Below are 15435 nucleotides of genomic sequence, written 5' to 3' on the forward strand. Positions count from 1 at the left end.
TGCTGTGGCTGCTGCCGTGCGGCGACTGCTGCGGCTGGGGCACTGTCTGGGGCTCGCTCTTGATCTTGATGTCCGCCATCTCCGTGTCCTCGATCAGGTTGATGCTCTCCATGTTGTTGTTGTTGTTCGTGGCTGCCACACTGTTGTTGTTGTTGTTGTGGTTATTGTTGTTGCTGGCGTTGGTGTTGTTGTTGAGCTTCGAGTGGAGCTGCTGCTGCTGCTGCTCCTTCTCCTGCTGCTGCATCTGCTGCTGCTGCATGGCGGTGCGCAGCTCCTGGTCGAGCTGCATGAGCTCCTTCTTGCCCTGCAGAATGTTGCGCAGCATGTGATGGGCCACCAGGTCGTGCTGCAGCTGCTGATCGCCGCTGCTGGCGCCGCCGTTGAGCGAACTCACCGAGGCCGCCCGCGGCGGAGATCCCCCTGCCACATCGGCGGCAGAGGCTGCCGCGGAGGCCGCCCCATCCAGGGAGCGATCGCTGCAGGCCGACACCCGACGACTGCTGCCGCCCTTCGGCGAGGAGTTGGCATGGTGCGAGTGGCTCGAACTGTGGGCCGATCCCGGCGAGATCGAGGCATTCAGGCCGTTGCTCAGCGGCGTGCTGTTGCTCCCCGGCAGGCTGTTGTTGTTGTGCAGCAGCAGCTTTGATGTGGCATTGGAGGTGGCATTCAGGTGGCTGCCGACCAGGCCAGCGGCGCTCAGGAGCTCTGCACTGGTGGCCGTCTCCATGGCGGCCGCCAGCATCGCGTTGTCCAGGCTCTGGGGCAGGCCGCTGGTGGCGTCCTGGGCCTGTTTCATCTGTCGTCCGAAGAGCTCGTTCAGCATCTTGGCCGATGAGCCACCGAACAGGTTGCCGAAGGCAGCCGTCAGCAGTGACGAGGCGGAGCCGGAGCCCGAGCCCGACACGGATCCGGAACCGGGCGAATTACTGCTGGCTACCGGCGACTGTTGGCCCCCGCCGACTGCGGCGGTCTGGTGGCTCGAGGGATTGAGACTGAGCGTGGGGCTCGTGTTGGCCGTGCTGGCCTGCGGTTGGGGTTGGAACAGGGCTCCACCAGCGGCACCCGCAGCGGCCGCAGCAGCGCTACTCATGAAGCCAGCAGCGGTTGCCGTTGTGCCGCCGTTGTTGCAACCGTTGTTGCCGTTGCTGTTGCTGTTATGATTGTTGCTATTGCAAATGCTGCTTGTGGTCTGTTGTTGGTTTTGGTTTTGGTTTAGGTTTTGGTTGTCTTTGCTCAAGGATCTGTGGCGCGAACGACGATTCACTTTGTTGGCACTAGCACTACTACCGGATACGGGTACGGGTATGGGCACGGGCACGGGCACGACGGTCGCGCTTGAATTCGAACTCTTCGAAGTGGCTGTCGCTGTCGCTGTCGCTGGCACAAGTATTTTTTTAGCCGCGCACGTTGTTGTCTTGCCGACGGCCGAAGAATGAATGATTTGCCGACTGGTGCGCGGGCTGCGATGGGTCCGACTGTTCCGACAATTGCTGTTCGCCTTCGCGGCGCTGGCTTTTCCGCTGCTGCTGTTGCTGTTGCTGCTGCTGCCTTCGCAGCCTTCGAGCACGACCACGACGTCGTCCGAGTCGTCCGAGTCGCAGTCGTTCGGCTCTTTCTCTTTCTGTTGCTGTTCCTTCTGCTGTTCGCCGTACTTGCTCTCGCCGGAATTCGCCGTGCTGCTGCCGTCGCCGTTTATCTGTGCCTGTGCCTGTAGCTGTAGCTGTGCCTGTGTTGGTGTCGTGTGCCCGTTGCTGCTTGAGTGTGGTGGTTGCGCCTCCACGACCGCCTTCAGCAGCACGGTGCTCTCATCGCTGTACAAACCGAAACAGTCCGCGTCGTACTCCTCTGATGACATCATAAGATGATGCCAAACAGCAGCAGCAGCTCTCTCTCTTGCCACTCAGCTCTCTGTCTCTCTGTCTCTCTGCTCTCTCACTCTCTCTCTATCGCGCTGTCTCTCTCGCGCGGCGACGCTCCCCTCAGCAACCCTCTTCTGCGATTGGCTGGCTGGGCTGGCTGTTCCCCTCCGAGCGAGTGTCGTATGCGTGATTTCAAGTTTAAGTCTGTGGACAGATCTATCTATCTATCTATCTATCTGTCGTCTCTCTTTGTATCTGTGTATCTGTGTCTAGTCCGAGTGGGGTTTACTTTCTGGTATATGTATCTCTGTATCTCCGTATCTTCGCTGTGTGCGTTGTGCTTAGCTTCAGGTTCAAAACTTTATCCTGCTCGCGGCAGTCCTGGCCCGAGGTGTCTTCAGATTCCTTTCCCTTCTCCTCTGCTCTGCTCTGCTCTCCTCTCTCCTCTCTCCTCTCCCTTCGGTTGTGCGCCAAACGTTGAAATTTTGCTTTCGCTCAACTTTTTTCTTGGCCGAAATGCTCCAGCTCTCTCTCTCTCTCTCCAGCTCCAGCTCAAAGTGCCGCCTCCTGTTGACGGTTGCGACAGCTTCGACGGTTCTTTGGACAGTTTGATTTTGCGTCTGCGTTTCCTACGTTTCTTTCTGCGTTTTCTAATTGTGAATTTTGTTTTGAATTTTCTTCGTTCCACCACCACACACATGCGAATGTCCTTTGCATTTAATTTTATTTGGATTTGATTTTAAATTCCCGTTTTGCTTCCTTCCTTTCTTCCTTTCTTCCTTTGCCCTCCGTTCGTCCTGGTCTTCTCTTTCTCTCTACTTTCTCCTTGCTCCGATTCTCCTTTCCTGGTGTTTTAAAAGATTCTCAAAAAGTGTTTTCGATTCGTTTTTGGGTTGTCGAAAAATTTGAGACTTTATTTTTGTGTCGTTTTCTTTTAGATTTTTGTCGTTTTTTTCGTGGTTTTTATTTTTGGTTTTTGGTTTTTTGTTTGGTTTTCGTTTAATAATCCTTGCTTGGGCTCAAAAATCTTTCTGCAAAAATTCAAATAGGATTCAGTCAGATATTGTATAAAGAGGGGGCAGTGGTGGCAGGGGGGGAGGGTGTTCTTAAAGGGAAAGTAAAAGTGGCGGCAGGCCAAAAGCTTTTGGTTTGGGTGCACCACTTGATTGGTGCTCGGTTTTCGGGTGGGGGGCCTGAACGGGGGGTGGGTGGCCGAATCTGTGAGTCGTCTGAGGGTGTCCTTAATTCAGCAGAAGCTGTAGCTGTAGCTGAAACCTTCCACCCTCTAACCCCCAGACAGGTTTTTATCTAATTTCTCCTTCTCGCCCTCGCCCTCTCCCTCTCTCTCTTTCTGCTTTTTGTGGGTGGTTGGAGGTACCCGCCCCCTTTGCTGTGCCCAAAAAACCAGCAAAACAGCAACAAAATAAAGATAAGTCATTTCGTGTTCGACGATAAACAAGTTTGACTTACTTTCCCGGGCACTCAGATACACACAAGCGGACAGAGGGACAGACGGACAGACGGAAAGATAGATAGATACTTTGCATATGGCCATGGGTTGAACGGCTCGTATGGCTCGAATGCGTAAGCACTCAAAATAATCAATAAGAGAACTTTGGAACCAGCAAAATGCGTCAATCTCCTATAGAGAACGGACTATCGATCATGCTCGGAATCGGAAGAGTAGGTATTTGTGTGGATGTATGTGTGTCCCATGGGCCTTTTCCAAGAATTGCTGCACAGAATCCTCCCCTTTGGACGGTGCTGTGGCTCGACTTTCGGGACTTGAATTGCAACGGAATGCAGCAACCCGCCCGTAGGCCCAAGTCAATGTCAACAGAAGGGCCTCTCCGCTCTCTCGCCACCCCTATTCGCCAAGGGCCCTGCCTTGCCTTGCCTTTGGGCAACTGTACTTTCTCAGCCGCCTGCAGCTTGCCAGGACCTTCAGAGGGTAGAGGCAGCCACCCCTATTCAGGATATACAGGACTTATCAAGTTGGGAGGTAGCATTCCACTGCATTTCGGATAGAGATCTTTAAATTGTCCAAAAATTTACCACAAACAAAGCGTTATTTTTCTCTGTCGTCCATCATAGATCCTCCTGCAAGAGAAGAACAGATTTTCAAGTAAGTTTCAGTAAGTATCTGGCACGGCATATGCCACAGACAGACAGTTGGCATTCGATGAATACTCTCCTAAGATACTTTCCACCATGAATGCTTTCCTTAGTACATCCCTAGATACGCACAAGTTCAATGCACTTAAGGGCGCTCTAAGGTCCGCTCGGGTCTAGGTTCTATCGCGGGTCTATCAATTGGAGTAGCAACCCCTCGGTGAGGGCAGCATATGGCAAGGAAAACGGTGATAAAGGAGCCAAAGAAAGTTGCAGCTGAGGCGGTGTGCCACCTACAAGTCGTGGCAGCCGCGGCGCAGATAATTACGACCTTAACACAAATTTTGCTGCTGGCTTGGGCTCGTACTTTGCATGCGAAAGGGGGATGAGGCATGCGGCAGCGGCAGCGGCTGGGGCAGGGGCAGGGACTCAAAGTGTGCTTTGGAATGTGCCTTCACAGATCGCGGCACACGGTAATGTACTCGTCGTTGAACGAAGTGTGGCACGGCCATGTGTTCCCCCTCCTCCTCCTCCTCCTCCTCCTCCTCCTCTGTCTATCTCTGTGTGTGTATCTCTGTCGCAGACGGGTGTCATCATTAAAATATGCTTTCGGGCTGGCGACACTTGGACCTGGACACGAAAGTGGGCTGCAGGAGGGGGAGGAGGCGGAGTACTGGCACTGCGTTACGGTCAAGTGACTCTAAAATCCGTTAAAACACAAAAAACCAACCTATTTCTAGCCCCCCCCCCCCCCCCCCCCCCCCCCCCCCCGGCCCAATCGCTGAACCAATTAGGCTTTATGATTCCGCTCTCTGGAGATCCATTTGGGGAGATAATTCCAGAAGCCAAAGGCAGAGATTCAATGGAAAATGAGAAAACCGAATGCGAAAACGGAACTAAAACTGAAACCCAATCTGCAACCCCCAGGCCAGACGAGCAGAGGCCCCTATATCGAGCAGAACAGCTGATAATCGAGAGACGGAGAGAAGCACCCGGGGGGAAGAACGTGCCACAAGCACACCTGGACTCTTGTCTATGCCTCAATGCGCGTGCGCACAAGCTGCCGGATCGCTGGGACGGGGGAAGTGGCGGCACAAGGAAGCGAGACAGCGAGGGGCACCCAGGCAGACGGAACCAAAGGGCCGGGCGGCACTGGTGGTTGACATGGTCCAACATTCTCGATTCTCGAAGCGATTTTTACCTGATCTCGATTCGGATTCCTATGTTTCCATTTCCTATGATTCTATTTACCCAACGGGTGGTGCCTCTGGTGGCATAAAGTTTCCACAAAACACCTTTCAACTTGTTTTTGGCACACTGCAGTCCCCGTTGCAGTGGCAGGAGCAGCAGTTCTCATAATCCTGCCACAATTATGTTGCCGCAAAGTTTGCTTGGCAGTCGTTTCCACGAGAATTGGCAGCACACAACTTTGTGAGCAACTGAAGCGAGAGAGAATTGTGCTAAAAGAAAATGTCCTTCTCGGTGTGTCTCAGGACGGGTAGAGACTGGGGATTTTATGCGAAAACTTTTGCCAGGCACTTGCCAAAAGGCATGCCCCATGCCCCATGCCCCATGCCCCAAGGCCCAATGCAGTAAACTCGAATTATTATGATTCTATTCCAGCCTCCGTTATGGCCGCTGTGGCCCCTTTTGGCTAAGCCCTCGACTGCCAGATAAGATACAGTTCCAGATACACGGAAACACACTCTCCGCCAGAGAGATATCGGCCGCCATATGGCGGCCCATAGATACCACATTCGACGGGGCCTGCACTTATCCGCCCCACGTTCAAAGTGTAGGTGTCGTGGGGCATATCCGATCGGTGGGCTCTGTAGTCCTTCGCGGGCTCTAGGGTAAGCCCTTGGTCTAACCCTTTGCTTGGCTCTGGGGCTGTTCCTTTTTTTTTCCCAGACATACTATAAGCACATTTTGTGGTCGCTGTTTGTCGTGGCTGCGTTGTTGGCTTTTATTGTCTTTCAGCGCTTGATTAGATAGCACACAGATACACCACACAGACACAGATACGGATACGGATACAGGGACAGGCACAGGCATAGAGCACGCAATGGCAGCCAGAAAATGGCCATATGTGGCCAAGTTCTTTTCCCCCTGCCCCCCCGCCGCCCCCGCCGCGGACTTTTGTTTGGACAACGGACTTTGCAGTAGTTTCCTTGCCACATGCAGCGGTCGAGGCGAGTCGAGTCGATGAGTGAGGCTTTTGTCGGGCACCTGTGTCCCCACCTTCGTGTCTCCAGTGCTTATCGCGCTTTTAATATCACGGGTAAGAGGGGGTGGGTGGGGGCCTGGGGTGGGGGCGAACAGAATGCATGCCTAACGTGTGTCCTCGTCTCCTGGTCTGTTCCGTTTCGTTCCTATCTATGCAGATATCTTTCTCCTCCTCGTCTATCTATATCCCCGTGTATCTGTGTATCTGTGTATCTGTATCTGCGCGTGTGTGTGTTTCTGTGGGTGCATTAAAAACATTTTCATTGTAATCAAGCGTACTTTCTTTTATTATTATTATTTTGCCTCTCTGTCCTGCCACTAACGACACAAATTACTCAAATGTATCTGGCAGATACTTTTTTGTTTCGTGTATACCCGTCTCTGTCTTTCGCCTCCTCCTCGTAGTCGTCGTCGTCGCTCATATATTATTTATTGATCGCGATAAGCGTCACGAAGCCAATTTCAAGCGTTAGCCAAATGATACTTCCTCCCGCCCCCCTCCAGCACCCTACCACGCTCCACCCCCCCCTGTCTACCCTCCGTACTTAATCGTAAGTGCTTTTTGCATTCGCTTCTAGCTAATTTTCGAGTACAGTCCCGCGCTTTGCCAGCTAACATTCTGCCCGGGTCCGTCTCAGTGATTTCCCTCTGCTGTACATCCGTTTTGGTGCGTGGCAGCCTGCCCCCTACCCCCTGCCCCTTAACGTTGCAATCAAAGGTAGACTTCATGGCCATGCAGCTGGCAGATGTCGTCGTCGGTAGTCGTCGTTCCTTAATAAGTCACCCCATGGGTCCCTCCCTCAGCAAACACAAGGCACTACTGGCGGTGGTGGTGGTAGTGCAAGCGTCTTCAAGACGCTCTGGGAAACCCAACTGTCGTCGATCGTTTGGCCGTTACGACGTCAGGGGCCTGGCGTGTGCTGTATGGCCCATAGACCGTAAAACGGAGGCACTGCACTGGAACCACCCCATCCCCATTGCCCACTTCTAGGGCCTTCTGTTTTTCTGTTCTTCTGGCTTTTGTAACGTATTTCATGGCCACAATTTCTTACTTAACTTCGCCTCTAGTGGGGGTAGTGGGGGAGTCACGCAATGCTTGACGCCTCCTCCACAAGTCGCCTCTGAATAATTCAATTTCTCGTGTCTCCTGTGTGTCCTGTGTGTCCTGTCCGTAATGTGTCCATTTAGACGGGGTCATTAGGAGCGGGGCATAAACACTTCCTTCCCACCGAGTCCAACGGTAAGTTCCTTAACAAAACGCCTCCTCCACCACCTCCTCCTCACCCTGTGGTGGGTGGCGCTGGTGGGTGACTTATTTTTATGACAAATGCGAGATATGTTAATGCGATAGGCTTGCTCGCTGGTTATTAAGGAAATTACCCACACATGGCGCCAGTCCTTGGAGTCCTTGAAGGTACGTACAAATATTTGAAGTTTCAATTTCATGCGGCAAGAGGCATTAATAGAATATACATACGTAGTCGCCGCAGAGAAATGACTTCATGTCATGCCTTGAGATAATTAGAGGTTGTCCACCCCCTCAACCCCCTCTCTGCCATATATCCCAATTTGCTTGGCTTATCGCTGAGGACAAATCTGGCCGCACATCCCTCTGTGGCATGTCGGGGAACCTTGGAGCTGCGCTGAGTCACCGTCGAGTGTGGAGGGGCCTCGGTGGCGGACTAAATTTATTTAAATTCATCTGCGTATCAACAAATTGATTGTATTTAATTCAATTGAACTCAGGCAAAGAGTCGGACAGAGTCAAATGAAAGGCATCCACAGAGGAGCGAGGCACTGGCTTCGACTACGGCTACGGCTTCGGCTTCTCCGGGTTCCAAATTGACTTGAATAATGAAATTTGCTGCTAATAAAAGCAGACTGTGATTCAAAAGGGGAGGCTCCTCCCATCGCATGGGTGTCGGGCTCCAGGGGGGCTCAGGGGGAGTCAAAAAGTCGCAATAAAATCTTGTAAAAGCATAAAATTCAATTTCATTTGTTCTCGGCATCCTTCCACTCTGGCATTGTGTGTGGTTTTGCTTTAAAGGGCAACGATTTTCTTGATCAAACAATGGAAATGTTGTCTGGACACTTCTTAGGGGGCAGAGCGAGAGAGGGGGGGGAGGGGGGTTAAACAATTGTTGATTTATGCATCGGAGATGAAATTCTTGGAAAACTTTTGAACCCTTTGCTGGCACTTGTCATAATTGCAATGAAAAACTACCTTTCGAAAGGGGAGGGCAGGAGCCCGGCTCCTCCACAAGTGACAGTTTCAATTAAAAATACGTTTAGGCACAGGGCTTGGGCCTGGGCTTAATCGCAGTCCCTTTCGCTTAAGGAGTGGCCCGCCCCAAGGGGCAAACAAAACTCAAGTAGTCGAAAGAGTGCAGAGTCCGGGGATTCATTATGATAATTTAGTTGCTGGGAGAAGCTGCAGCAGCGGCTACCGGCTTGACATTTGAAGAACCCTCTCAAGTGGAGGAAGGCAAGGCCGTGAAAGGAAAGCGTCCCTTCGACAGATAGGACGACACATTAATGGAATTAAATTTGTGGAAAATGGTTTTGCGAGTCGGGATTGAGAGGCAGAGGCAGAGGCAGTGCCGCGACTCCTATAGAAAGTTGAGTGGCCGATAGCCCACCACGTGCTGGGCGGGGGGAGGGGCAAGGCATGAATCAACCTTAACAACCACTTGCTGCCCCTCCCCCTGATTCCCACTGTGACAGCTCATCGTCAGCTGGCATCATAACTCAGTTCGAGTCGCAGTCGAGTCGAGTCCGGTTCGGTTCGGTTCAGTTCTTCGTCGAGTCAAAGGCTGCAGTGCAGTGCAGCACTTAATGAGCACATCCGGTGGATGCCCGCCGCCGCCCCGTTGCACTGTCCATTCCAATGGCCTTGCATTGCTTCATTGCACTTTACATTAAAGTCGCGACATTACACAATACACAATACACAATACGAACGAGAACGAGAACATTAATGTTCATTAGTCCATTCGTCCATCTTAGGGTTGTCCATCGACCATCGCCCATCGCCCATATCCATTTGGATGTCCATGTCATAATGCCCATCGACGGAGCCTCGGCCTCGGTTCCTGTCAAGGTGTCAACGCTTCATGCTCAATTAAGGGAGAGGTCACTCGGTCTTGGCGACGCCGATGGAGACAGAGAATGGAGGAATCTCTTGCGATGTAATTGAAACCCTGCTGGCGTCTTTTGCTTCTCCTTTGGCCAGGAAATGCAGGCAACCGCCGTGACGTTGGCCCCTTCAACGTCTCCACCTTTTGAGTTTTGAGTTTTGGTTTTTGGCCTTTTGTTCCTTTTGACGGGGTTTTGTCTTTCGACTTGACCTTTTGTTTGTGTTGCGGTTCATTAAGGCAACTCGAAACCCTTTAATTGTCTTTTCTGCTTGCCCCTTCTAGTGCTGCTTGCCCCTTCTGTTGCTCCCTGCCTCCTAATGTTGCTGCTGCTTGCCCCCTTCTGCTGCTGCTGCTTCTTCGGCTTCGCTGGCAGCCTGAGAACTTTCCCGAGTTGAACACAGATTTGGGCTCTGACGAGTGCGAGAGGGAGAGAGAGGGAGAGGCTCTACTTGTTGTGGCACAGCGAACGACTCCAGAATTAGTTGATTTATGAATTATGACGACCGCTGCAGAGCGGATAATGGCAGACAGGCTGTCTACGAGTAGAGCGCGCTCTAAGCTGCCGGATATTCTAATAAAGGCAGTCACCAGTCACCCGCCTCCCGCCTCCGCCGCCTCCTATGGCCTGCAATTGTGGATGGACCCAATGGTGGATTCGCTGCAGATTTAACACTTCTTGTCAGATGTTGATTGAAGCAGCCCCTAGCAGACCAGTTGTGCGGCTCCTCCATCGAAGAAGGAACCAGCAATTGTCGAATGCGGAACTGCAGGGCTGCCTGGGCTGCCTGGGGCATGTGGCATGGGAACTATTCTCTTCGGCTGCTGCTGCATTCAAATTAGTGCAATCAACTTATCTTGTGGGTATCTGCAAGTGCTTGCAGCAGCCACTTGCTGGCAATTGTATCTTTGTATCTTTGTATCTTGTATCTAACACTTCAATTGTCCGCTGGTGGGAATTTGTCTGCCTCCACACCCCACCCTTCCTCGCAAAAGGAAAAACTATTTAAAGGCGAAAGGAAATTATTAAAAATTATTGCCCCTTTGGCCGTGTGAAAAGCGCACCCTCTCCACCCCCTCCACCCTCCCTGTTATGGGAACTGTGATCTTTCGTGATCCGAATGGAAATGGAAATTGCTTCCTCTGTGGCTGGTTCTGCTTCAAGGCGCCTTCCGGGGCGGCTCAAGGTGCGCTATGCGGCATAGCTTTACATGATTCGGCAGGTTTGGTTCCCAGCTGCAAGTTTCCTCCCTTAGCGGGCCCCTTAGCACACCTCCCTCCCTCCCTCCGAGGTCCTGTGAGAACGCTCTCTGGGCCGTGAAGTTCCGTTTCTGTTCCTTTTGCGTGTGTCAACGGCCTGGCACATTTTGGGATATCAAATGCAAGTTCATTGTCGCCACCCTCGGGCCGAATTCATTACGCGAATGTATCTACCAGATGCAACCCCAAACTGGGGCCCCCCCCCGCCCCCACTGAAATGTGGCCAAGAAAAACGAGAAAAAAAGGCATCTTGAAGGAGCAAAGCGGGTGGCAGGATGCAACCAGCAGTGAAGACAACCCACACTGATGCACCCACACACACACACACACACACACACACACACACACACAGAGGGTGGCTCTGCAGGATATACCGCTGCTACCCTAAAACGCATTCCTTCTTCGTTTTGGGGCGGCTGTCGAGACAAAAGAAATCAAAAAGTGCATAAAATGAATCTATAATACATAATAATAAAGCTTAAAAGCAGCAGCAGCAGAAGGACTCCAAGGAGCAGGACTCGCGGCGGCAGCATCCTTGGCTGGCATTAACAAAAAGGGTTGCTCCTCGTCCTTCGACGAAGCAGCAAGAAATGCAAACAGAAAATACAAAATTTTCGTTGAAAAGAAATTAAAAATCTGCAAGATTTGCATTTTGACTCAGACCCGGGCATGCGGCATGCCTCATGCCACACCACACCCCTCGAATGTAATATATGTATAATATTTTACTGTGCTGCCACTCCTCCCCCCCTCTCGCTGGCTGTAATGTAAAAAACTTTTGAGTGTTCACCTCAAAGTGCAGTGGCGTGGACAGTGAGCACTCGTCCAGGGGCCAGGGAGACGCTGGAGAGACGCTGGAGAGGCTTCTGCTGGCCTGGCCTGGCCTGGCCTGGCCAGCCTCTCGTCTCATTCTAATGATGCTGCCAGCAGCTCTTTGATGGAGACCACGGCCTCCTCCTCCTCCTTCTTCACCTGGTTCTTGGAGGCTTCTGCTTCTGCTTTTGCTGTCAATTTGGTTCAATTTTAATTAATGAGCACACAATTCGCCGCATAATTTGCATTTCATATCTGTTCTGTTGGCCCCCAGCCCCGTCTCGTCTCGGCCTTGCCATTATCTAAGCATATAATGGGGCGGATCGGACTGCGACTTGGGGCCCGCTTAATTAAAGGCTGCCTCCTCTGGCTGGGGCTCTTTATCTCTGGCTCTCGCTCTTTGGGCATAGAATAAACACAATATGCAAAGTTTTGCCCTGCCACCTGCCCCATGCCCCATGCCACCGCCATTGAGCCAGAGAGTCCATTGAAACGTGGCCCAGAAGAAGAAAATTCGAGCAAAGGAAAAGTGCAATTCATTTATTTGCGTTTCCTTCTACAGTTCTACAGTTCCACAGCTCTACAGCTCTACAGTTCTTCACCTGGCAACATCCTGGGCTCCTCAACTCGTTGGGCCGCTTCCAGCCTTTTTTTCTCTTCTTTTCTTTTTCTTTTTTTTTTTTGGGGAAACGAGGCAAGGCGCAAGCCTTCCTACCTCCCTGGAGCGGACTGCCTCATTCATATTTATGCGCTTTGTGGGCTCGGAGGCTGCTGCTGCAGCTCCGTCTTCTGCTTCTTGTCTCAGGCCCAAACCCCAAACCCCAATCCCCGTCTCCATCTCCATCTCCGTGTGCAATGCACTTGTCAAAGCTTAATTGAAGGCAAGATTGCAGTCTGACTTTCTCCACCCCTCTCGCCCTTCCCCCCACCGCCCCCTGTGCATGTGAATGCGGCATATTTTCCCAACGACTGGGCAAAAGTCACTGCAACGTTGCTCAAACAAAGTGAAAGCCAAAGAAAAGAAATTATATGAGTACCCTGGAGAGGAGGGAGCGAAAGGGGTATACCCAACATTTGGGAGAGTATCCTCGATATTCTTTGGACAATTTCAAGGCTTATTGGACCCCTAAGGCGGCCTATGGGGGCAAGGCATACAACAAAAGGGGATAAAACATCGAAAATTGTGGAAAATTCTTCAGGGTATGGCCTGTCCATCCACACTAAACCCATATTTCCGCGAAAGTTTGTGAAATTCTCTTTTAAATTCCTGAATTTTTGGGAATATAGGCGATAATACCAAAGGTTTCTCAAAGAGAATAGTTCTAGGGAGAAAAAAGGTATCAATTAGGGTCGATCTTTGCATTGCCAGTTGGCTGGCTACAGGGTATAGCCTTTCCATCTACTAAAAACCCATAATTCTGCGAAAGTTTGCCCAATTCTCGTTTCAATTCATGAATTTCGCTGAATATATGCCACCAGATATCGTCAAAATGCGCGAATACCCTAGGTTTTTCAGAGATAATTAATCTTAACGCATAAGAAGGTCGATCATTGCAGTGTCAGAACCCATAAGCGATCTCCTGGTGCGGATACCATAAGTATCCCAGATACAAGGTATCAAAAGGTCGATCCCTGAAGTGCTGGAACCATAAACAATCGCCTGGAAAGGATACCATAGGCTTCTCAGCGACAAGGTATCAAAAGGTCGATCCCTGAAGTGCTGGAACCATAAACGATCTCCTGGTAGGGCCCACCATCCTTCGCTGAGGTCGCAATTTGCAACAAAAAGAAACCAAAATTAGACAAAGACTCGGGGAATGGGCTCGAGACTTGGGTTGCCCTACTCAGCGCACACACACACACACACACACACTCAAGGCGGAGACGACTCCGAGCCGTGCCGAGCCGAGTCAAAAGAATGCAGTTAAGCACACAATTGACATTTGAAACGTCAACTTGGGAAACCACTCGAGCTGAAGAAGTTGCATAAAAAAGTGCCTCCGTTAGGGGTTTCCTCCTGCCCTCCCCTCCCTGTCCTTAGGGAGGGGTAGGGGTCGAAGGAGCAACGAATGCTGGCTTCTTTTCCCTGGCAAACAGGACACACGACCTGGTCCTGGGATCTGGCAGCAGTCTATTTGCTTGGCAAATAAATTTCCATGCCAGAGATGGGCCAAAAAGGCGGGAAGGGTGGGCAGCCCACTGGGCGTATGAGTTATCTTTCTTGCCTCGTGTGCCTCGTGTGCCTCGTGTGCCTTGTGCCTTTCTAAGATAATCAACAAACGGCGGCTGATGCTGAAGACTAACGATGTGCGCATATCTGATTGCAGTTTACTGTTGCATGCATCATTAAAATGTGTCTGCAGCAGCACGCCCCCCCGACCCCCTCAAGGCCCCCCCCTCGCTCTGCTCTGCTTTTGCTGCATTTTCTTTTTATCCTACTTTGCTCAAGGTGCAAGCGGGGCACGAGGCAGGGGGCCAGGGGGGCCAGGGGGCCAGGGGCCCCATCTATTTGCATATGGGAGGAAACGGATTGAAAGACGCATGGCGCCCGTCTCCTTTTGAGGCTGCGTGTCGCTGAACTGTGGCACCAAGGATGCACCATTCTGTGGCTGTATCTGTGTGCGTGTGTGTGTGTGGGGCACAACTAAAGCTTACTTCGGGGCAGGTGGCAGGTGGCAGGAGTTTGTTTTTTAAAGCCCGATCTGCTCGAATCCTGCCGCCTGCTGCCTATTAAGTAACCCATGGAGACCACTTGGCAGCCAACTGCAGTGTGGCACACACACACACACACACACACTAGCACTCACACATACAGATATTTCATTAAGTGCAAAAGAAGAAATAACTTTTGCTACATTTTTCCAGCGCCCAAAAAAATATATATAAAAAAAAACAGAAGCTCCCCAACTCGAAGGCCTAGAAAACGAGTGCAGGCCCCCTCGAGGCCCCTCCTTTGACGACTCTTCACCTTCCAGCAGGCAGTGCAAAGTTTTTCAACTGCAACGCAACGGCAGGGCAGGGCAGGGCAGGGCCACACATCCCACATCTACGCCGCATCTGGGCTGAAAGGAGGTGACTGCATATCCCCAACACGGGGGGGGGGGGGGGAGACCTGGGAAGCTGGAGTACTAACAAAAATTCCATCCAGCGGCAGGCAGGCAGGCAGCTAAGAGCGCACAAAATTATGTTGCATACATTACGGCGTGCACACAAAAACAAAAGAAAACTGCAGCGGCAACAACTTTCTGCAGCCGAGCAGCAATTTTCTTCAGCTCCTGCCTCCTGCCTCATGCCCCCTGCCCCCTGCTGCAACTCGTTGCTACTTCTGAGTAAATTAACTGCATTTCTTCAGTGGCTGCTGCTCCTCGTTGCATATTTGGAGGCGCCACAGCCGGCTGAAGGGCCTGCCTGGCTGCCTGCTTCAGGTGAAGGGCTGCCTGCCAAAAGGGGGTGCGGTGGGGTGGGCTGGGGCAAGCGCCCAAAAGGGTTGTGCGCGAGTTGCAAAACAAGTTTTCCTTGTAGAAATTGTACTTTGCATTCGCATTAATTAATTAAAAATAAAATATATAGCGAGAGAGGGGGCGCTGGGGGGCTGTCAGAGCACGAAGGGTGGCGGCTGCAGCCAGACGAAGAAGCAGAGCAAGATGGACGCCCGCGCCCCGTGGCCAAAAACTGAATGCAACGGATGCGAAGACATGCCAAAGAAGCATGGGGCAGCAGCGGAAGCCCCGGTGGTACAGGGGGACAGGGGGACCAGGGGCCAGAGGGGACCCGAGGGGAGGCCAAAAACTTGATGACTGCAAAAACTGGACTTTGAGGGAGGGGGGTGGGGACGTGTGGCACAAAAGCCTCCAGGAGAACAAAGGCAACAAAAACTCGCGAGCGAAAAAAGGGAGAAAAAGAACGAGCGAAAAGAAGAAGAAGGGTCGCAAGAGGGGGGCGGCTATGGGGGTAGGGATGGTGTACAGGGGACGGCGATTTCATTTTGTTTGATTGTTTGATTTCTGCTCCACGTCGTGACCAGCGTCCAG

General features: G+C 51.8%; 1 protein-coding gene across 8 annotated transcripts in view; it reads right to left on the reverse strand.

Moving 5' to 3' along the window:
* Positions 1–15435, reverse strand: part of LOC108155794 (homeobox protein prospero) — a 60862-nt gene that overhangs the window by 16758 nt on the left and 28669 nt on the right. For all 8 annotated transcript variants that reach the window (XM_033390182.1, XM_033390181.1, XM_033390180.1 and 5 more), the window contains exons 3-4: positions 3915–3959; positions 1–2890 (exon numbers count right to left, since the gene is read on the reverse strand). The exon at positions 1–2890 is cut by the window's left edge. In XM_033390182.1, coding sequence (XP_033246073.1) covers positions 1–1858 — 1858 coding nt within the window. In that variant the 5' untranslated portion in view covers positions 1859–2890; positions 3915–3959. The remainder of the gene's footprint in view (positions 2891–3914; positions 3960–15435) is intronic.

This window comes from Drosophila miranda, chromosome 2, assembly GCF_003369915.1.
Source record: "Drosophila miranda strain MSH22 chromosome 2, D.miranda_PacBio2.1, whole genome shotgun sequence".
Taxonomy (NCBI): Eukaryota; Metazoa; Arthropoda; class Insecta; order Diptera; family Drosophilidae; genus Drosophila; species Drosophila miranda.